This window comes from Myotis brandtii, unplaced genomic scaffold (assembly GCF_000412655.1).
Source record: "Myotis brandtii unplaced genomic scaffold, ASM41265v1 scaffold29, whole genome shotgun sequence".
NCBI lineage: Eukaryota > Metazoa > Chordata > Mammalia > Chiroptera > Vespertilionidae > Myotis > Myotis brandtii.
Genome location: NW_005361075.1, coordinates 2,550,780 through 2,574,461, shown reverse-complemented (window position 1 = coordinate 2,574,461; position 23,682 = coordinate 2,550,780). Strand labels below are relative to the sequence as shown.

At 45.4% G+C, this 23,682-nt stretch overlaps 1 protein-coding gene across 1 annotated transcript in view; it reads left to right on the top strand.

The window, feature by feature from the left end:
• Positions 1-22,726, top strand: part of SCN8A (sodium channel, voltage gated, type VIII alpha subunit) — a 133,690-nt gene extending 110,964 nt beyond the window's left edge. The window contains exons 21-27 of the mRNA XM_014542022.1: positions 121-243; positions 5,843-6,127; positions 7,927-7,980; positions 8,690-8,827; positions 9,823-9,927; positions 12,698-12,968; positions 16,201-22,726. Of these exons, the coding sequence (XP_014397508.1) occupies positions 121-243; positions 5,843-6,127; positions 7,927-7,980; positions 8,690-8,827; positions 9,823-9,927; positions 12,698-12,968; positions 16,201-17,348 (2,124 nt within the window). The 3' untranslated portion in view covers positions 17,349-22,726. The remainder of the gene's footprint in view (positions 1-120; positions 244-5,842; positions 6,128-7,926; positions 7,981-8,689; positions 8,828-9,822; positions 9,928-12,697; positions 12,969-16,200) is intronic.
• The last annotated feature ends 956 nt before the right edge of the window (positions 22,727-23,682 follow it).

Below are 23,682 nucleotides of genomic sequence, written 5' to 3'. Positions count from 1 at the left end.
CTGGGGGGCCCACCCTGTCTGATCAGTGCTAGGGGCTTTGTTCTAACACTCTGGAACCTCTGTTTTCTTTTTCTTTTTGTTGTGTTTCCTTTTTTGTTTTTCTCTTCTGTTTCCGTGTAGGTCTCTTTAGTCAGCCTTGTAGCTAATGCCCTGGGCTACTCGGAACTAGGTGCCATAAAGTCCCTTAGGACCCTAAGAGCTTTGAGACCCTTAAGAGCCTTATCACGATTTGAAGGGATGAGGGTAAGATATGAGAGCCGCTGATCCTTCTGCATGCCAATGGAACTGTTTAAGCATGCTAGAACTGATCACATGGTGGAAAGATCATTCAAACCCCAACTCTGTGATGCAGCTGCTCTTTGATCCTCCACTCTCTCCCCCGCACCTGCCCCGTGCGAGGAGAGTTGCATTAAGCTGCCTCATCACATGAATAAAGGCCCCGCCCCCAACAACATGCCATCGCAGGACATGTTAACATTGGCTATTCTCATTTGGCCTGGCTTACCTGTAGCACTTGGGGCAGCTTTCTGGGCTGTTGACTTAATAGGGAGAATCACCAGGTGCAAAGAAGGGGAATTGTAACCCAGAGACCCCCCTGAAAAGCAGAGGCTGCAGGTAGGGAGATCTTGTGTAGGGCCATCAGCCAGGTGGGGACTGTGACCTTGGAGTCACTCAGCAAGCAGCTGAGAAGGAGCTTGAAGACAGCTGGCAGGCCTGGAATGGGGACGGAGCGGAATTTGGCACAGCCCTGGGGAAAGAAATGCTTTTCTTTGTATTGTGATTCCTCTTATTGCACCTTGTTGTTCTCAGCCCAGTCCCATAAGGACTGGCAGCCTCTGTCTGATAGCAAAGCTTTCCTCCTCACCCCCTACCCCTCTGCCCACGCTCTGTGGTCCCCTGTCCTAACACTGTCAAAGGAGCAACCAGGTACGATGCCACATGATTATCAGCTAGTTCTCCTTCAATTTCTTGACACCTGCTATTCCTGCTTTGGTGACACTCCACCCAAATCCAAAAGGTACAAGGTGCTGTCACCCTGCCAATTTAGAAATAAGGCTCCCTCTTTAGGTGCCTTTTTGCTGATTCTCTTGATTTAAAAAAAAAAAAAGAGTGTGTGTGTATGTACACATGTGCACATACACACATACACACTAAAAAGTCAATGTCCTAAAACCAAGTGGGCGACAGGCTTTTGGTGGTAACAGTCGTCCTGTGGTGATCAGAGAGGTCTGTTATACTTAATGAGACCAAGAAACCTCATTTCCATTCAGATGTTGAATACATGCAGGAGAGCAAACCAGAGGATGTGTTTTTCAATGTGCAAATGTCAGAATGTAGGAATGAATATTAAACCGTCGCAGTAGTCCGCACGCGAAGCCAGGCTAATTGGAGAAACTAGACACTAGACCGCGCTGCTTCATTCATTCCTCATCTGTGCCCCTGGCCACTAACTACTCTATGATGACACCCATGGTTGTATGGAAAGATGAAAATTTCACTGGCGCTTGGGGATTTTATTATTTTAGTTTATTCACACAAATGCTTTTTGCAACAAATTTGTGTTTCTTTCTGTAGCACAGTCACAGTTTGGTTTACTAAATACCAGCTTTCTGCAACCCACCCAAAGACATCTGCAGGAAGGCCAGTCCCCAGCAGCATAAATCTATTTTAACTTGAAAAGCAAAACAAAACTCGGGATTCTTAGTCTTTCTCCCGTAGATGAGAGAGGCTTCAGGATGTGTGATAAGGTCGTGGTGATGCTCAGGCTAAATGTAGGGAGAGAGGCTACTGCCGAGGGCTTGGTGTTTTCGGTGGCCGTGGTGTAAAAAACTGAGGATTAAAAAAAAAATCCCTTAAAAACAATATTTGCAACATTGTACCCGAGCCCAGTAGCCTGGGAGCCTCTACATTCGCCCACAGTGATCCTGGATCTCCTAAAATGAGACTGGTTACCTGAAGAAAGCCCAAGAAAAAATGCCCAGCTGATACTTGCTACTAACTTTCTCAGATGCTCATTAAGTGGCAGAAACAAGCTGGTGCCAGCTTGCTCAGGAGGAAATTATTTGAATAATCCGGACACTGGGAGCCCTTTTGGTGGCCACACCTCCTCCTTCTAGCCCCTCCCTTTCTCCCCTTTCCTACCTGCAGTTGCCACTGCCCCAAAACTTCTACTTGTCAGCTTTCAAGGACGTTTAAGAGGCCAGAGGTCCAGAATGGATGATCAGAGCAGTAGAAAGTTTTGTTGGAAAAGCATTGGAAAGAGGAACTTGTATATCAAGGTTTTCTCAAATATGGGCAGGAACAAGTGAACCCAAAGCTAGGATGTCAAACAATATAGAAACGTAGAGCTAAGGAAGCTCTGGTATAGGAGTGTCACCTCATTTGGTTGACTCCAGCCAACATCTCTGGTTGGGCAGGAGAAGAGGGCTCGGGTCCATTCCTATATTGTGGAAGAATAACTGCAAGGAAAAATATTGAATTTGCCTGAATTTATAGTTTTATGTGTTATTTTTCTATGGGGGCATATGTCCTTAATTCCTTGCTTTGGGTTCTTGTGTTGTGTGCCCACACTTGAGAGATTACCCTTAGAAAATGTTAACTAAGAGCTTTTCAAGAACCAAATACTAACAATGCAGATGGGCTCAACTGTCACTGTGCTGCTCCAAGGATAGGCTCAGAGCTTCACTGGAGAGGGAACAAACAGCCCTAGCCTGTCCTGGACACTGACCTCAGTCTCTTCCTCTCTTCTTCCTCAAACCAAAGACCAGAAAATTGAAACATTCATGCTATTGGAAAAGTAATACTTGATGTAGTTCTTTGTTTTTCTCTCCTCCATAGTAATCTTCATTTAAGGTGTTGCTGTGCTATTAAATATTTGAGGGCATTTAGGAGTAATGCTATGAAACATGCATGCATTTTTGTTGATTGTCAGTACATAGTGGTCCATTAAAGCCATGTTCCCTCTGCCAGATATTAGAAGCTGTTTGACATATTTTATAGTGTTTAATTGAGCAGTAATATTCTAGGCATAGAGATGACAAAAATGCTGTAAAATTTGATATTCATTGGCATTTTCTCATTAATTATATGAAATTTGTATCAATTGCTAAGTATAAACTTTCACTGAAAACAGTCGCTTTTTATAGATTGTTAGAACCTAGCTTTGAGTAATATTTCTATACCTAGTTTTTAAAAATAACGAATTTCTTGAGAATTATTAGAGAGCAGAAGAGAAGGTTCAGTTTATTAAGAGACTATCCATGGACACTTGAATTCGCATTTATAACCCATCTATATAGCGTGAGAGTTCAAAATAGCAAAGCATGGTTTCTTACCCTTTGTTTGCTGAGAATATCAGCACAATTATATACGGAGCACAATTAAACAACTTCTACTTAACATATCGCAGCTCACCAGCTATTGTTTATAGCCAGAAAGAATTAATAGTAAATTTCATCAGCTCTGTTTACTATTTGATTCATAAAACTTTGGTAAGAAGTTTCTCTTTGGTTATGATTAATAAATGAAAATATGTCTCCATCTTATAAGTACATTGGATTTCATAGGATTTTTATGTTGCACATGTCTGAGAACAAGGCTCAGTAAATAGTTCTGTGTATTGATTCCTTTGATCAATCTTTGAGTATAAAAGTGTGAAAAGATCACTTAGTCAATTAGCTAATTATTCTTTCCTGCTGTTAATATTACACCATATTCAGCTGTGACACAAAGACACTATGTAGGACAGATTAGGCTGGGTTACAATAGGAGAGTTCCCAGAGGAGGTTGATTCTGAATTGAGGTTTTAAAAACACTATTTCTAGGTTTCAGATCTTTGGGAGCCTTCTTCCCTGTGGCCTACTTGAGAGGATCCAGTAGAAGGTTGTGATCTCTCACCTAAGCTCTGCGGCAGACGCTGTCACAGAGACCTCACTTTTGAATCTGCATAACCTCTTGTTGTTTGAGAAATGATTATTCCTGTTGTGGGATCCCCTCCTTGTGCCTGTTCTTGAGCACATCTCGTTGCTTTCTGGTGCTCCCACCAAAGGGTGAGCAACTGTAAACGAGGAGGTAAAATTCAGATCTGATCACCTGACACATGTGGTCACAAGTAAATAAATATGAATATCAGTCTCTAAAATAGCACTGAGGATTTTTCAGATTTCAGATATTCTGGCTTTCCTTGCTCCATGTGATAAATGGTTGAAACACAATGATTTTATACGAATGACAGAGCTGTTGGATCTTGAAGAGATTTCTTGGTCTGAGAATTAAGAAATAACTGCCTCTCAGTCTAAAGGCCTTCATGTGTGATTTGGAGAAACACAAAACTAGTATTTTAATCTGAGGAAGAGTGATCCTTCACAGAATGTCATTGCCTTTTTTATATAGGTCAGAACAGACAGCGCTTCTCAGCCATGTGTTCCAATGAGTGACACGCAACCGAAGACAAAAGCGGGACATAAGGAAAACCTGGACCCACGCCGGGCTCCGGTTAGAGCCCAGCGCTGCCCGGTGTTCCCGCAGGGCATCGTGCTTTCGGCCCTCTGGGTGCGGTGCTAGTTGGCAGCCTGAGCTGTCTCCTCTCCGCACCGAAAGCTGCAGGGTCATGGTGACAGTTGTCACCGCCTTCTAACAAAATATTGGAAGACTTCACTTATATTCATTTTAGCTCCACTGATTCTCCTAGAATACCAGCAAAAGGAAGACGCATTCTTCCCATTTCAGAGTCCCCTTTCTGGGCCTCGGCAGCCCCACTTAGGACCACAGCAAGTAAGAATCAGGGCAGAAATGAACGCCAGCCTTGCCTCTGTCTCACCGTCTGAAATGCTGTTTTATAAGCACTCTGAGCTCCTCAGGTGAAAACTGCTGCCACAGTGGACGTGTTGTCTAGCTACCCTCACGTACAGTGTGAAGCAAAATCAAAGTTAAAACAACCCAGAAACTTAGATTCCTGAGGGGATTTTTCCCCCCCTTTACTTTTTTTTCTCATTCCTCAGCCCACTATAGTCAGTGATTTTTAACAAGATGCCAGTTTTGGGTTTTAAGAGCAGTGATCTAACCCAAAACTTTCCCCCCAAAAAACTTGCCAATCCTATGTGAAGAGTCCAGTCAAGCTTTGGATTGAGCGGAGACATCAGTGTTAGCCAAGCAAGGGGTGACTTAGATCCAGGAACCTACAAAATCAGGAAGAAGAAGCTGAGGAAGAAAAAGGAATCATGTATGAAAAACACATCTGTGCAGATTTTATTGTATACTGTTTGGTAGAGGGAATATAGCTTTTTTTTTTTCTTGAGCCTGCAAAATATGCATGCTCAGCTATTGCCTGAAGTTAAGATAATTGGCCTTGCATAGTCATAAAAGAGACTTTATGTACCGTTGACTGATTCACTGCTAACCCTAAAGGGTGATTCTCTGTGATTTTTAAAAAGTCACACTTGTTTTGCAGAGGGGGAATGTCTGTTGAAAGGCAACCTGTGAGCTTGAGATCTGTCAGATTTTCCCTTGGGGCATGTTTTATGAGAGGGAGGTTGGACTAAAATAATGTTTTTGGTCCAGGTTGATACCTAGGAGGGAAGACTAGGTCAACATGGGCAGGGGATTTGTGTTAGATGAAATAAATATGTAATTTATTAGAATCCTTCCAAATGTATTTCATCGATTTAGAAAATTTTGGTCCTACTTCTGGACCTCTCCAGTTACCCTAATTTCAAAAGGGACATAATGTTTCTGTAGTCAGAACAAGCCACACAATGTCATTCCCCTCCTGGAAATCAAAAAAAAAAAAGTGTGTTTGCCCGTACTTCCTCCCCCACTCAGCAACCTCCCCCTTCCAATGCAGGTGGTGGTGAATGCCTTGGTGGGCGCCATCCCCTCCATCATGAATGTGCTGCTGGTGTGTCTCATCTTCTGGCTGATTTTCAGCATCATGGGCGTTAACCTGTTTGCGGGAAAGTACCACTACTGCTTTAATGAGACTTCGGAAGAACGATTTGAAATTGAAATTGTCAACAATAAAACTGATTGTGAAAAGCTCATGGAGGGGAACAATACAGAAATCAGATGGAAGAACGTGAAGATCAACTTTGACAACGTTGGGGCAGGATACCTGGCGCTTCTTCAGGTGGTAAGTATTGTTATGTTTTCTGTCCTATGAAATTCAGGTGGGTAGCAGAAATCTTCTGTGGTTCCCCCTCCCCGCTGCTTCCAGAATCAAGATGATTCTTAATAGGTCACCCAGCCCTGGGTCATTCCTCAAACTAGTTCCAGGGAGACACGTTCCCCGCGTACTCTGACCTCTCCAAGACCTCACTCCAAGGAGCTCTTGCTGCTCTGAAGCTCAGCCACAAACAGAGATTCCTGCAGCACAATAAAGCTGCAGAGCAATCGCCTTCTCTCTCCAGTGCAAGTGTGTAGTTACAGAAAAAGGAAAAAATGAAGATGAGTGCATAAACAAACAAAAGTGAGGGCAGTTTGATGGAGTGGAACAGTTCTCCATAACGCCTGCACTGAAGTTAAAGGAAAGAACATGGTCGTGCAATGTTGCTGCCACTCAGGTCAGCCCCAGAGGAAGGTCTCAGTGTATCACAGTGAGAAAGGGTTTATTGTAATCAGGTAACATGCCATTATGCCTAGCCTCCTCTTCCTCTCTTACCAGTTTTTGGGGATGTTTTATAGGACTGTGTGAGGCAATGAAAGTTCCTAGGCTTTGGAATCAGACTGATGTAGGTTTGAGCCACACTCATTTATTGGATATGTCATCTTGGACAATTACCTAACCTCTCTGAGTCAGTTTCTTCCTCTATTAAATGTGGATAATAATACCATGTATGGTTGTCAGGAAGATTCATGATAATTTACTCAAATTTCTTACCACAGTGCCTGGCATATAGCAGTGCTTAATAATGGTATTTGCGATGATGTATTTTGTTACTAGTACAACTGTCTACATCATATAGTTGTTGGGTGTATTAAATGCTATTATGCAGGTGGAGCTCTCAACACAGTCTTACATATTAAGCACTTACTGCTAACTGGTAGTAGGAGGCAGAGTTAAGGGGATGAGCAGTAGTTCATTTCATTCCAAAGTACTCTCGTTGTTCTATCCCAGTTCAAGAAATTGTACCCGCAAATTGAATTTTAATTGGAGCAGCTCCAGGAGACCAATGCATATCCACCAGCCAGTCCAACGTTATACTCACTGTCCCCACCACATGCCAGGTGCTGTGCTTGGCACTGCTAGAGCCATCAAACGAATAAAGAGCTGCCCACACCCTGAAAAAACGTAGAATCTGGTTAAGTAAATAAAACATACATAGAATGTGAGCAAAACATGGAGAATTGTAGTTGGTCACCCATATTTGTTTGCAAAATCAGGCTAGGTGTACTAGGTTGAGAAACAGAACTGGGAAGGGGCTGCCTAGGGTGAAGCCAGTATTGCCACTACCGTAGGCTATACATGTATGTATTGGTAAAGGAGTAGTTCTGACTTAGGTTTTTTGTTGTATTTTTTAATGCAGCTATGAATTTTCCAGAGCCAATTGCTTGTTTAACACCTTTTAAAAAATGATTCCTCCAAGTTCTAAGTACCCTCAGTAGATTCATGCTATTCATTCATGAATATGAGTTTCCCCCAGCTTTGGGCAACCTTCTCAGGCCCGCTTTTAAGACCTTTTGTAAAACTATTGATCCAATTACCATTGTCAACATGTTTCTCTGCCAAACTTTGATGTTATTTTAAGGGACGTAGACAAAGCTCCCTTGGGACGTGTATTAATAAACAGAAAAGGTGTATGTCCACGTGAGGCTACACTCAGTCTCCCTGTTTGTGTTCTCACTGAACCTAAGCCTGACCTCTTGGACCACTGCTTAGGCTCCCACCCACCCCCTCACAGGCACAGTCTAATGACTGACTCTGTTTGCCAGGCAACCTTCAAAGGCTGGATGGACATCATGTACGCAGCTGTAGATTCCCGAAAGGTAAGGATGTACCTGATGAAACCACAACCTTCCTAGATGGCTAGGACAGGAGCAGCATGGTGGATCTCATCAGGAAAGAGAGGGGGGGTTGGAACCTTTGTTGCTTGTCTTATTGATTATAGGACACTTGGCTCCTCTCAGTAAGTCATCACTCTCTTACGCTGACTCTAGACGACCAGGCTGCCTGCCCACTGGGCTGTCTGCTCCTCAGTGCTGCTTTGAAATAAGTGTGGCTCCTAGCAGACAGCCTCTCACCTCATGATTTGCATATTCTCCACCGAAGTCAGTGGTTCTCAACCTTCCTAATGCCGCGACCCTTTAATACAGTTCCTCCTGTTGTGGTGACCCCCAATTTCATTGTTACAAATTGAACATAATTAAAGCATAGTGATTAATCATAAAAACAATATGTAATTATATATGTGTTTTCCGATGATCTTAGGCGACCCCTGTGAAAGGGTCGTTCGACCCCCAAAGGGGTCGCGACCCACAGGTTGAGAACCGCTGACCTAAGGCATGGCAGGAACAATGTCTTCTGAGGGCAGGGCCTCCACCGTGAAGGAGACAGAGAACCTAGGGCTCCCCCTTCCCAGCCTGTTCAGCAGCTCGAGTGGTCAGTTATGGCTGATGGCCTTGGCAGGTCAGAACTGCCCACCTGATCCCCAGGTGAGGAGCTGACCCTCTTCCTTTCTCTCCTGTCCTTTGACAGCCTGAAGAGCAGCCTAAGTATGAGGACAACATCTACATGTACATCTACTTTGTCATCTTCATCATCTTCGGCTCCTTCTTCACCCTGAACCTGTTCATTGGTGTCATCATTGATAACTTCAATCAACAAAAGAAAAAGATAGGTCTCCTCCCCTCATTGCCAGTGGTCAGAGGTCCACCCAGATGAGGGCGTAGCTCTCTGTGTCTCTGACCCTATCTCGAGAGAGGGAACACCTTTCTTCCTCTAAAATCCATACTGTCACGTCACTGTGGCACTTGCCCCACTGCACAATAGCCCCAACCAGCTCTTCCTGTTGAGGGCTGGATTTCAGTGTGTGGCTTACCACATTTACTAGCAGTCTTATTCTTGAGACCTTTTACTGGTTGTGGTCTCCTACCAGAGGGAAGTAGGGTAGGAGAGGGTCTAGTGACAGGAGTGAAAAGGGAAGCAAATGAATAGCTACCGTGAGAAGTAGAAATTGTCTAGACTTGTAACTGTCCACATTAATCCCTGGGTACTACTACTAGCAAATTGGGATTGAGAGGCCATCCTTAGAAAATTCACTTCCTTACTTGTCCCAGATGGTTAATAATTTTCCAAAGCAAATTGAAAAGATTACTTGTTACTCATTTTATAAATCAAGTCCATCCCAACAAACTCCAAGGAATGTTTTCTTGCATCAGAATTTCTATATTTTTAATATTGTTAGAAATAAATGGGCCATTAGCCAGGACTTGAAAATCCTTTTATTTTAAAATGTCTTTTCCCTCGATTTTTGTCAAGAAAGCAGGCCCCCCCACCCCCACCCCCAAAAAAATTTAGGAATCCTGAGATGTGACTATCTTCAAAGCCATTGCTCTCAAGGTTACCTTCCCTGAGAGTCTGTAATTGGGTTGTTCATTTCCTTCCTTCCTGCAGAGCTCAGGAAACCCAAGCTGAAACAAAGGCAGGTCTCTTTGAATTACAGTAGTTGTCCCAGGTCTGCCTCACTCTGGGACAACCATTAGCTGAACTGACCTCGGGAGAGGAAGGGGGATAAGTGTCTCCCAGTTCCCAATTTTGAACCTTAGGTTCCAAAGCCATAACACTTGAGAACCGGTTGTAATTGCTGCTTCTCTTCTTCCCTCCTTTACTTTGGAGGTCAGGACATCTTCATGACTGAAGAACAGAAGAAGTACTACAATGCCATGAAAAAGCTGGGCTCGAAGAAACCACAGAAACCCATTCCCCGCCCCCTGGTGAGTGCACTGTACAGGCCCTGGGCAGAGTGAGGCCCCATATGGAAGCAGACACCTGTAGGGTTACTTCAGAGGAAGGAAAGGGGTAAGTGATGGGCTGCCTGTGTCCTCACATCGTCTCCTACTCACCGCATCCAGAAGATCTGAGGAGAATGGCACAAGAACAGGGATGAAGGTTTGGGATGGCTTTTACATGTGAGCTTGACCTTGCCTCTGGGCCTTCCTTGGGCAGCAGCAGGAAATTGGCATGTTAACCACATTGGCTCTGGCCCTGCCAGAGAAATGTTTAAGAGGCAGCTAAAAATTCACAGAGGACGGAGAAATGAAAGCTGATCTCTTTCCTGCCAGTCCGAGATAGGTTTAGTCATCATTTCCTCAACCCTCTACCCCACAGGTCAGCCTTGTGCCTAGAAGCTAACATAGTGCTTCCGGATATTTGTGGGAGCAGAAGAGAGTGAAACTAGGAGAGTCTGATGTCCTGGTCTCCTCCTTGAACTGAGCCTTCTGTAAAGCAGATCTGGGGCCTGGGATTCTGCTTTACCTTCTGTTGGTGGTTGTCCTCTTGCTTCAGAGCAGAGGCTCCTGATGCCCGTGGCCCCCAAAGACCAGGCTCAAAGTTCCTTCTTCTGTAACTTGCATTTAAAGTAACACACACACACACACACACACACACACACACACACAGCAGAACTCTTAAAATAGAAGCTTTCCTGGCAACTTCTTTTGTAAAAATAATAGTAGAGCTACTTTGTTTTAATCAAGAGTGGGAGTTCCAGAGTATTTTCCCTACTCACCGCCACACCTGGCATACTCGCCTCACCAAATTCTGAGAGAAAGGAAATCCTAGGGCTTTGCAGAACTTCATTGCTTGGAAAACACCAAGTTAAAGTAATCCTGAAAGTAATCACCAGCTCAAGGGCCTCAGTACTTTCAAAACACTCAGGGAGAACTTAAGAAAACGAATGGTTTTTAGTTCCTTGATGTTAGCGTTTCCATTCTGGGATAGAAATGGGACCAAAAGGAATGGAAGAGGGTTGACATTTCTAAAGTTCTGTTCAGTACTTTGTACATGGGAACCTGAGTGCATTTTCTTCCACACTAAAATATAAAAACTTAGTGTGGTAAGAAGCATTAAGAGTGATTAGCACTCTTCCAGCAAATATAGCAGGTCCTTCAGTAGCATTCTTTTGTTCAACAGTGGGTTTCATTATAACATTGATGAGATGCATGGGAACTTAACTCTTGTTTATATCAATTAGCTTGTGGTTATAGGTCACTTATGTACCAGGCACTAAACATAAAGTGATACCAAAATTTAGACACTGCTATCATGGAGATTACATTATATAGTGGGGATAGAGATAAATAAGCAAACAGCTCTTATAAAATGTGCATTGTTGTGAGAAAAAATTAACTGGAGGGCCATGACAGAGAAGAATGGATGCTTAGGATGGGGAGATCTACTTTAAAAGAGTAGTCAGAGAAAGCCTCACTAAGGAGGGTCTACTTGAGTGGTGAGAAACAGCCAAAATATGGGAGAAAGAGATCCTGGAAAAGCAAATGAGGCCCTAAAAGCCAGAAACATTAGTGTGGCCAGGTGGTGATGAGCTGGAAGAAGGGGCAGACTGTGAAAGGCATTTTTAAGCCAGGTTAACAATAGGAATTTTGTTGCAAGCACAATGAGAAACTACTAAAAGGTTGTAACTAGAAGAATGATATGATTGCCCTGCCTGGTTTTGCTCAGTGGATAGAGCATCAGCCTGGGGACTGAAGGGTCCCGGGTTTGATTCCTGTCAAGGGCACATGCCTGGGTTGCGAGCACAATTCCTAGTAGGGGTGTGCAGGAGGCAACCGATCAGTGATTCTCATCATTGATGTTTTAATCTCTCTCTCCCTCTCCTTTCTTCTCTGAAATCAATAAAAATATATTTTTTAAAAATTATGTGATTAATTTATGTTTTTAAATAATCACACTTGATGCTGTGTGGAGATTGTTGGATGCGGGTAAGAGGAAGCAGGAAGACCAATCAGGGACTCTTCTAGAAGTCCGGATGAAAGATGCTGATAGCTTAGGCTAGAATAGGGACAACAGAAGTGGAATGAAGTGGATGAATTCAAGCTATATTTTTGGAGAAAGAATCAGTCGGACCTGCAATGGATTAGATGGGGGGGATGAGGGAGAGGAAAGACACAAGGATGACTCTCCAATTTCTGGCTTAGAGACTGGATGGATCGTTGAGAGGATCAAGTTTGGTGAGGGGCAGGGAAAGGACTTAGTTCTGCTTTGGGCTTGTTAAGTTGGAGATGCTTACGTCATCAAGGAGAGATAGCAAGTAGCAACACAGGAATTCAGAGGGAAGATATGGGCTGAGAAGACCTTGGGAAACTAAGAACATAGATATTGTGTAAGCAGTAGGAATATATGAGCTCTCCTAGGGGAAAGCATAGAGAAAGAAGAGATTAAATAAGAGAAGAAACGGTTGGCAAATGAGACTGAAAAGGAGCAGCTGGAAAGGTGGGGAGACATCTAGACCTGTGCGATGGCATAGATGCAAAAGAAAAGAGTGGCAGTTTCGAAAACTCTAGGTGAAGTGATACTGATGTTGGGGTCTGTCCATGTTCCTGCTCTCCTGAGAGAGCAGCAGGATCGAGCTGGCTGGTATTATAGAAAGAAAGCAGCGCACTCTGATCAACAGGATGGCAACCACAGCCTGCTTAGAAAGGCTTTCATGAATCCTTCGTTTCTTTCTTTCCCCTCTCCCCACCCCAGAACAAAATCCAAGGTATCGTCTTTGATTTTGTCACTCAACAAGCCTTTGACATTGTTATCATGATGCTCATCTGCCTTAACATGGTGACAATGATGGTGGAGACAGACACTCAGAGCAAGCAGATGGAGAACATCCTCTACTGGATTAACCTGGTCTTCGTCATCTTCTTCACCTGTGAGTGTGTGCTCAAAATGTTTGCCCTGAGGCACTACTACTTCACCATTGGCTGGAACATCTTCGACTTCGTGGTGGTCATCCTCTCCATTGTGGGTGAGTGGGGCAGGCGGGAAGGGAGATGGGCATCTGACTGGCCTTGAGGACAAGATTCCTGGGAGAGCAACGAGTTACGCAGGTCTGGGGTGCAGGCCGGTCACGCTCTTCGCTTAAGCCCATGTGTCACCTTATGACAGCCCAGGAAGCGGGCTATTTTATTACCTTCACTGTAAAGACATGAAGGTCACTCAACTCAGAGGTAGCAGAAGCAGAACTCAGGTTGGTGTTTTAACAGCAGCTGTGTGGCGTTTTGCTTCACCTAAAGGTTAAAGGGGTGCTGTTCTGGCAGACAGAGGAAATGCTGTCCTATTGCTTGCCCTCTCAGAACGATTCCTTGCCTTCCTAAAAGGCACCCTGAGTGGTGAAACACTGCCTCGGTAGGTCTGACAGGCTAGCAGAGAGAGAGCGCCCGAGCCCCATGGGGACCAGTTCCAGAGCTCTGGTGGCCAGGCTGGTTTAGTGAGGCGGCACTCACCTGGGCCTGTGCCACTTTCTAGTTTCTGTCCTCAGGGGCAGCATGTCCAAATATGTGTTGCTACATGGAACACTAATCCCATCATCCATCTCTTCCCCAGTAAAAGAATCCCACGATGAAATTACTTTGGGCAACACTGTACAGTGAATTTCCCTGGTGAGGGTCACAGAGCACAGTAGTCTCTAGAACAGTGATGGCGAACCTCTGACACGCAAACTCATTTTTTTGGTTGATTTTTCTTTGTTAAATGGCATTTAAGTATATAAAATAAATATCAAAAATATAAGTCTTTGTTTTACTATGGTTGCAAATATCAAAAAATTTCTATATGTGACACGGCACCAGAGTTAAGTTAGGGTTTTTCAAAATGCTGACACGCCGAGCTCAAAAGGTTCGCCATCACTGCTCTAGAAGGCTCCTGGAAGTCCTGCAGTAAAGAACTGTTTAATACACCATCCCACTTTTCTTTGATCACAACATCTTTTTCAAGTTATAATAATGATACCTTACATTTTAGTGGAATTAGTATGTGCTGATCACCATTCCACGTGCTTTGCATGTTTTAATTTATAGCCCGTACAACAGCCCTGTAAGTATCAGCAAGCACAGAGCAGTTACTGAGACATGGGACTAGTAAGTGAGCAAACAGGATTCAAGCCCAGCGCCCAGCCTCAGGTCCAGACTCTCAGCCTCCCACGAGCACGCATTGAACAGTGCTGCCCTTTCCACTGTGCTCAACCCTTTTCTGCCCCCCCATCACTGAGTGGGACGGAAAACCCGCAGACAAGACCGTGCCCCCTGCTCTCAAAAATAGATTTTAGCCGAAACCGGTTTGGCTCAGTGGATAGAGCTTCGGCCTGCGGACTGAAAGGTCCCAGGTTCGATTCCGGTCAAGGGCATGTACCTGGGTTGCGGGCACATTCCCAGTAGGAGATGTGCAGGAGGCAGCTGATCGATGTTTCTCTCTCATCGATGTTTCTAACTCTCTATCTCTCTCCCTTTCTCTCTGTAAAATATCAATAAAATATATTTTTAAAAAAATAGATTTTAATGATTGGAGTTTCTATTAGATATCATTAATTTGCTCAGAAATGAAAGTATAGAAATTATCTTTTTAAATTAAGAGGATCTGGGGTGAAACTAGCCCCGGAACCTCCTGAAAGGCCCCGTAAATGGTGTTCCTGCTGCCTGGGTTGCTGTTTGCCCCGTCTCTCTCCTATTCTCTGGGGACAAATAGACATTCATCCTACAAAACATCGCTCAGGCATCTTCTCTCTGAAGCCTTACTTGGCCACCATACATGGAATGCAAGTATTACATATGTTACCTGACTTCTTATGGCCACTGGTTATGGCTTAATTGAGAAGTGAAAAGAAGAGAGCTGATGTAGCGATTTGGGTCCTGGATGAGGTAGAGGTTTTCTTGAAAGTTCAAACACCCATGGAATTCTAGCTCCAGACGAAACCCCAAGAGGTTACCTGGCCTACTTTGAACTTCTTGCCTCTTGTCCTTTCCTGAGAGGCTTACCTACCTTAAAACCTTCAGGTAAGGGGATTCCACCGCCTTCTGCTGATTGTCACCCAATGTTTATGAGTCCTTATGGTTGAAAGACATATTTTAACTTAAAGTCAATCCCTCATGTCAGTTGAAGCCCGTGTTGTCTCATTGGGGCCTCGACAGCAGAAGGCACTGAAGAAAGAGACCACACCTTTGTCTTCCCTGCAGGTTCCCATCCTTTCCATCTGCTCTTCCTTCTGTGGCCCTTGTCGGGCTCCCATTATTGCTCTGTAGCTTTAAAGCAGGTGGTCTGGTGGAGATGGGCCGCTGGCTGAGTGTGAATAGAACACAGCCCTTTGGTTTGCACATTTTCACCATCTACTGTTATTTCCTACTAATGTCTCGACCTTTTTATCTGGTGATACTGATTTCAAAGTTTAGAAGCTGAGTTAAACGCCACTCATGAGAAGTCTCTTTAGTTTTCTAGACTCATTCTTTGGGGTATGGACATGGGGCAATGAGAAACCAAAATGTCTTTCCAGAGCCAGGAAGAAGACACTTTGAAAATTGGCGGCATTACCGGAATAACTAAGACATCACAGCCAAAGGGAGTGAAGTCACAGGGTGGAGGGAGGACCTCTCATTACTGTTTGTGGATATGGAAATTTGATAGCATTTTGGAAAAGAATTGATAACACCTCAGGAAGCCATACATGCACAAATTTGAAAATAACAAATTATCCTTGAGTGGGAAACCAGATAAATGAGGACCTAGTCATGATTTTCAACCATTATCATGAATAATCTAAAATTATTTTAACACCAGATTTCACAATGTTAAGTCTCAAAAGCAAGTTAGAGATCTAAAAAATTTGATCTAAAAAGAGATATATTTTAATTCCTTAAGCATGTAAAATGCTATTTATATATTACTTATGGATCCATACATGCCAAAATCATGAAGACACCGCAATGATACACACTGTCTTCAAGACTGTGGTTGCTTCTGGGAATGAAGAGGAAGCAAATCTGGCGAAATGCTAGCGTCTCTTAAATCTGGGTGTTAGCTACATGGGTGTCTATTTTATTGTTTTATCTTTTTTTATATCTTTGAAATGTGATTTTCTTTTTTATCATGATAGTTCAGATTAAATAGTAAGGCAGTCATTCTATAAAGTCCTTTGAACTTAAGGGTTTCATTATACCAAAGGATGTCTCCAATCCCAGTAACATATCTTCTTCTATTCCTCTTCTTAGGAATGTTCCTGGCGGATATAATTGAGAAATACTTTGTTTCCCCAACCCTATTCCGAGTCATCCGATTGGCCCGTATTGGGCGCATCTTGCGTCTGATCAAAGGCGCCAAAGGGATTCGGACCCTGCTCTTTGCCTTAATGATGTCCTTGCCTGCTCTGTTCAACATCGGCCTTCTGCTCTTCCTGGTCATGTTCATCTTCTCCATCTTTGGGATGTCCAATTTTGCGTATGTGAAGCACGAGGCTGGCATTGATGACATGTTCAACTTTGAGACATTTGGCAATAGCATGATCTGCCTGTTCCAGATCACAACCTCCGCTGGGTGGGATGGCCTGCTGCTGCCCATCCTCAACCGCCCCCCTGACTGCAGTCTGGACAAGGAGCACCCCGGGAGTGGCTTCAAGGGAGACTGCGGGAACCCCTCAGTGGGCATCTTCTTCTTTGTAAGCTACATCATCATCTCCTTCCTAATTGTTGTGAACATGTACATTGCCATCATCTTGGAGAACTTCAGTGTAGCCACCGAGGAAAGTGCAGACCCTCTGAGTGAGGACGACTTTGAGACCTTCTACGAGATCTGGGAGAAGTTCGACCCCGACGCCACCCAGTTCATCGAGTACTGTAAGCTGGCAGACTTCGCAGATGCCTTGGAGCATCCTCTGCGAGTGCCCAAGCCCAACACCATTGAGCTCATTGCCATGGATCTGCCCATGGTTAGCGGGGACCGCATCCACTGCTTGGACATCCTTTTTGCCTTCACCAAGCGGGTCCTGGGAGACAGCGGGGAGCTGGACATCCTTCGACAGCAGATGGAGGAGCGGTTCGTGGCATCCAATCCTTCCAAAGTGTCTTACGAGCCGATCACGACCACACTGCGGCGCAAGCAGGAGGAGGTGTCGGCAGTGGTCCTGCAGCGCGCCTACCGGGGACATTTAGCAAGGCGGGGCTTCATTTGCAAAAAGATAGCTTCCAACAAGCTGGAGAATGGAGGCACACACCCGGAGAAGAAGGAGAGCACCCCGTCTACTGCCTCCCTCCCATCCTATGACAGTGTGACTAAACCTGAGAAGGAGAAACAGCAGCGGGCAGAGGAAGGAAGAAGGGAAAAAGCCAAAAGACAAAAAGAGGTCAGAGAATCCAAGTGTTAGAGGAAAGCGAAAATTTAATATTGTACAGACTTAAAATGTGCAAGTGAAAGATTGTTTACAAACTTCCTGAATATTATCAGTGCAGAACAGCTGTGGAGACACTTTACCCTGACGATCTATACCAAACGTAGTCTGCTTACCATGTCACATGGTTGCATCTTGAGCAGTGACCTGCCCAGGGCAAAGGACCCTGCCCCCTGACTCACAGATTTTCTAACGCTTGGGCAGGTGGTTACTGCATGTTCCACATCAGTCAATGCAACTTAGGACAAAACTAAACAGGACACAAAAACAGAGGAGAGGCTGCCGGGACCAGCATATTTCCCTTGCAGCCAAATGGATCTTATTTTTTCATTTTGTTGATTCTCAGAAGCAGAAAGCATCACTTTAAAAAGTTCGTTTGTTCATGCAAACTATATTTGCATTCCTACATTAGTTAAGCTAAGCAGCAAAAGAAAACACACACACACACTCACACTCACATTTAGCCCATGTCATTTAATTGTCAGTTTCTTTGACATAAACCGCATCTTCTCCACATGGGCTGCACGTGGTTTGGAGATGGGTGGGGGCAAACAATCAGGTTTCTTCAGGCTGAGGAGGACTTGCTCAGGCCGATTCCAAACATTGTGCTCGTTCAATGCGTGGAAATGATTTGCATGATGGCATGCCGTGATCAGAAGTCATGCATGAGAACCATACACCACAGGACGCTGCTCATCCTGTCCCCTGCACTGGGTCAGCCTTCGAATAGGACCCAGCCCTGCACCGTTCACTGTATTTGGAAAAAAAATGGTAAGAGTTCCATACCCACCATAATTCTTTATGAATTCTTAGAAGCCTTTCATACACCTGATAGGGAAACATAACCAACCAATTGACCACGTCCAACAAAAACAAACCCAATCCAACAAGCAGATGGATCCGTGTGTGTATATGTTTAACAGACATCTCTTACAGCCATTGTTGCACATTTTGAAAGATGAACTGTTTAATGCTGCTCTGTGTCCCGTACGTGGGGAAATTTTGATCTCAAATGGCTTGTATTAATAATGTCACTGTAAAACCAAATCCTAGGGCTAAAAACAAAAATCAGAAGTTCATCTAGAGAACTGACATTTATTTGGGATAGAGGTAAACATGCTATTCAAAGTAGTATGTTATCTCTAGGGGGTAATTTGGGGAACTTACAACACCTTTCGTTGGGGGTGAAGGGTGCTCACTTCATCTGGTATCACGTCCTTCTGCATGTGGCTTCCTCTGGGCTCGGGTCCACGCGGAGAGGGGTTCAGACGTTCTGAACAGGCCTCCCTTCTGCAGAGGGGTTGTCCCAAGCTCACACACTGCATGATTCCTCTCACCTCCCTCACATTTTCCACCGAGCAGGGCTTCCCTTGCCCACAGAGGTGGGTGAGGGCAGCAGCACTGGGGCTATGGCTGTGGTTTCTTTCACGTCCTGTTAGAATAACTCATCGCTGGTGGGATCTGAGGTAGTGATGGCGCCTCCTCTGAACCAGGCCCACTTGGGTTCTTTATTGCACTGATTCTCACGAGAAAACAACTTAGTATTTATTCTTAAGATGTTCCAGCTTCCCCCAGCGCATTCCCTTCCAGCCAGTTTTGCTATCTGCTTAGCAACCTGCTCATTGCCATTGGAGAGTGGCTTTTGTGGGGAGCGTCCTCTCTCTCATTCCATCTCCTGCTTTAGGGAAGACAGTTTTTAGTAGCCCAGGGGTTTCTTGTCTGATGACTAGATTTTAAAGCCAAGATGCTGCAGTTGAATGTGTCAGGAAGTCTATACAAAGAATGAGGAGAGACTTTCGCTTGCTAACCAAATCAAAATGAATTTTCCCTGAACCTTATAACCGAGGGGGGAAAAGAACCCATAATCAGACACACCAATCTGCCTTGCAGTAGACGCACTTTGGATGTATGTCCACCTGACTAGTTTGGCGTAGAACAAACCACAGCGAGCCGGGAAGCAGAGCTTTCTGTCTTGCTGGACCATTAGATGCGGGCCAGCTCGCGTAAGCCTGCTTCTGTGGCACCACCGTGGAACTTTCGTACTACGCCCAATACGAGGTTGAAAAGGCATCTCTTTAGGTGACGCTGCTAACCGCTAGGATGAATGCATAGTATCGTGTACAGGTTACATCGTAAACAGCACAAAACAGAAGCTGACGTGTGTGGTTATTCTTTTTAAGAGAATTATAAATACTGTAATATATCATTTTATTTTATTGGCATGCCTTTTTGTAAATACACAATTATTAACGTATTAAATAGGAAATGGCTTCTGGCTTATGCCATTGTCATGTTTATTTTTATTTTTTATACTTTCCTTTCTTTCTTAGAACTTAGATGCTGTCAGCCAATGTACATCCCCAAACCAGACAGACAGACAAAAAATTTTTTATTGCTAATGGTCTTTTCCAAAAACAACACAAATATATATTTTTGTTCCAATGTGCAATAAATTCTAACCACTTCTATGCAAGATTTGGCTAAACTTCATAACTGTTTCTTAGGATTGAGATGGGCAAGAGAGCTATAAGGTCCCACTCGCTACCCCAAGTGCTCATGCTAACGATACCGTTAAGCTATTAGAACATATTCATGAGTCTTTTCTGATATCTGACCCTTTCCCTCCCCCCAGACCCGATCCCAGCCCAGCAGGCTATCTCCTCAGGCACACGCGGGCCTTGGTATCTGACACCCATCAGCCAGCTTCACAGGAAAGACGCCACCACCACTCTATTTGAAGTTTCACTTTTTTTTTCTTCAGACTTTTCCCACCATCTTTTTCCTCCCCACCGTCCCTCCACCCACCCACCACTCTCACTCACTCACCTGCCCTGCTCCACACTTCTTTGGTAGTAAATGACACCATCACCAGCAGTTTACACCCGCAGTTAACAGGCATTGAACCGAGAGAATCAGTGGTGACGTTTCTGTACGTCTTCACTGAGTGGGTAAGCGGCAACGCTTTGCCAAATATTAACGAAGCCAATCAAAAAGCAGCAGCAGCCACAGTATCACTGCACATATATATATATATAGATATATAAATATAATATAAATATTTATTTTTTGTAGCCAGGTCCTTGGTGCAGTATTTATACTCCACAATCCACCTTTAAAAAAGGACAAAAAGCAAAAAGACATGCGTGATGCTGTTCATTTAAAATGCAGAGCCAAAGCCACTGAGCAGCAGCAGACACAGTTGCTGGTTTGTGTGGAAAAACACTTTCCCCCTCTTTCCTTGATCTCTTTGTTACTTAGGATGAGGAGACTCCACAATCTAAAGCAGAGGGCGAGAGCAGGAACAAACGGGGGTCAGCATGTCCAACTCCCACCCCTCGCCGAATGGGCCTCTTTTGGCACCAGAAGTTGACCTGGGAGAGTTAAATAGAAACTCCCAATCAAAGCCCCTGGAGCGACAGTGCCCAGAGTTCTTTTATTTTCTGCCGCAACCAACGTAAACTTGTGCCAGACCAATAGTGAGGATTAGTGTATTAGTGAATGCATGGGGGCCACCACTGCTCTAAATGAGACATGACAAAACATACATCACTACTATCAGCCAAAAAAGGAAACATAATAAAAACGACCCTTTTTCCTGTACAAGGGAAGCCTGTCTTGCTGTGTGTTTGTTGCTTGACTATCCCAATTCTTGAGTCCTGGGAGGGGCCTGGGAACGGGGACCTTAGCACATCCGGGGAAAGGAGAGGAATGGGAGAGAGATCAGGGTCTCTGGCCACGTTCTGGCTGAGAGGTAGAGATTGGAGAGAGAAGCAAGGTCCTGACACCTGCCCACCCCCACCCCCACCCCCGCATTCGCCCATTGCATGCCTCACACCTCCCTAGGCCGGTGCTTACAGGCCCATGAAACCCCTTCCTCACCAGTTCAGCTGGCAGAGCCCCCAGGGATGATATCAGCCAGCCCAGCTGGGCTGGCTTACTTCTGCCTTTTTCACCAGTTTGTGAAAAAAATCTAACCCAGTGCCCCCCAAGCTCAGGCGTGCACGATGCCCAGCAGCCTCCACTCTGCTAGCTATGCTGGGCCTTGCCCTCCATCACCCCACAGATAAACCAGCGCACTAGGGCTGGTCTCCTTCACATTTGTGCAGGGATGAGGGGCCCCCCTCCGCTGCCCCTCACCCTGCCCTGCTTTGGGGACATCCCTCTCTAGGCCATGTCTCCCGATCCAGAAACACTCTCAGGAGGATTCTGAAGTGCCCACTCTCGTCTGCTCCAGTAGCTCCACTCTGGAGAGAAATGGCTGGTAGGTCAGTCCCCATCCTCCCCCGGTCCCCAGCCTCCAGGCCTACTGTGGAGGTGAGATGGCCATGGGTTACGACTTTGTGACTTGAGTCCTGGGCATCTTCTGTAGCGATGCCTCTTTCTTTTCTCAGATGTTGCCCAAAGTTTTGCAAAAAGCTTCGTTCATTTTCAGGTACCCCCACCCCCTAAAGAATTGGCTGCAACGAACCAGCCAGGGGGACAGCAGGAGAGAAGAGGAAGTCGGGGTTGGGAGGGGACCAAGGTTTGCACAGAGTCTGCATTGTGGCTTAGCTCTATGCTTTCTTGGATTCCCTTTTTAAGATTACCAAGATTTCCTCCATTAAACGCTGCTGAGGCACCCCCTGCCCTTGTCCCCCACTACTGTTTGCTGTACATAGAGGCTAAGGGGGGTGGGGTGGGGTGGGGTGGGTGTGCACTTGTGGTGTGTGTGTGAAGAATGTATATAGGTAAAGGGGAGCGGGGTCCAGTGGTTCCAGAAAAGGGACAGAACTCCTGTGTTCCATTCCCAGCTCGGCCGCTGGCTCGCTGTGTGGCCTTGGGCAAGTCACTTAACCTCTCTGTGCCTCAGTTTCCCCATCTGTAAAATGGGGATAATAATACTGACCTACCTCACAGGGGTGTTGTGAGGCTTTAACTAAATGTTGTGTAAAGTGTTTTGAGATACAGAGGCAAAGGCACTAGGGAAGGGCGAAGTATTATTTGGACTTAAGGAAGATGAAATGGTACCATAAATGCTGCTATTCTGAGAGCCATTTTAAACTGCACTGCTCCAACCACTCCCGCTTCTCATCACCAGGACAGCAGGTCGAGAAAATATCTTTCCTTTCACTTGCTTCTGGGGTTTGTGATTATTCTAAACACTTAATTTTTTTCCCTTGCTGTATCTCCTCCCCTCACCGCCTCAACTTGTTCCCTGTTCCGTTTATGCGGAAATGGCAGAAATGCTTGAGAAATGAGAATGTGTAAGTGGGTTGGAAGTTTATAGTCTGAAATTTCAATTTTACTTTGTACTGTACATCTTTTTACTTTAGAATTTGCAATAAAGGGTTACGTCAATCTTGTTTTCAACTCTCCTCTTGGACTGGCCTGTCATTCTGTCATCGCTCTCACCCCAAAGCCCCTTTGCCCAGGGTGGATGGGGAGTCCCCCACTCCCACCCAGCAGGACCCCACAGCTGCCCTCCTGCCTTCCCCTGGGGCCAGGGCACATAATCTGAGCAGAGTCTGTGTGAGGTGCTTGGTCTGGCGGTGCCCAGCCATTCGGGGGGTGGGAAAGGTTTGGGGCTCTTGGGAGACCCTCACGAGGCCTTGCCAGAATGGGGAGAGAAGCTTGCAGCAGCCCCTGGGCGTGGGCACACCTCTAGCTGTGGCGCCCCTACACGGTCCAGCAGAGCCTCCGCGGAGACAGAAGCCAGCATTTTGTCCTGGTCCCGTTATGCTTCCCACGCTCCCTTACTGCTCACAGATCATTTCCTCTGGAGCTCGTACTTGCAGCTCCCGCAGCTCTGGTTCAAAAGCCTTCCTATGCCCCTCTCTAGAGGTGGTTAGGGACTCCTAACCGGAGTTTTCCCATGTGTAATGGAGTTAATACCTTCTGCCTTGGGTTTTGAAAATTAGATCAAATGATGTAACTGCTTCGCATAGGGCCTGGCACATTGTTAGTGCTCAGTAAATGGTAGCTCTTAGTGGAAGAATACGTTCAAAATAAGGTACTGAGGCTGACAAGAATTGGGGGGGGCCTGCCTCCTACCCGCCTGGCAGGCTGGCCCCGGGCTTTCCTCTCCTATTTACAGCGCCCCTGGATATGCCCATCATTTCCAACTAACAAACCGATCGCTCCCTCCTTTGCGTGTTCTGTAACTTTTATAATGAGGCACAGGGAGCACTCCCCCAAACGGTGCCCACTTTACATCCGGGGGCACTGGGGTGAGGGAGGATCCGGCCCATCTGCAGCCCAGGCCCAGGCCCCCGGCGACACCAGCTGCTCTTCAGTCAAGAGCGGCTTTGCCTCCCACCAGCCCTGGGCCTCC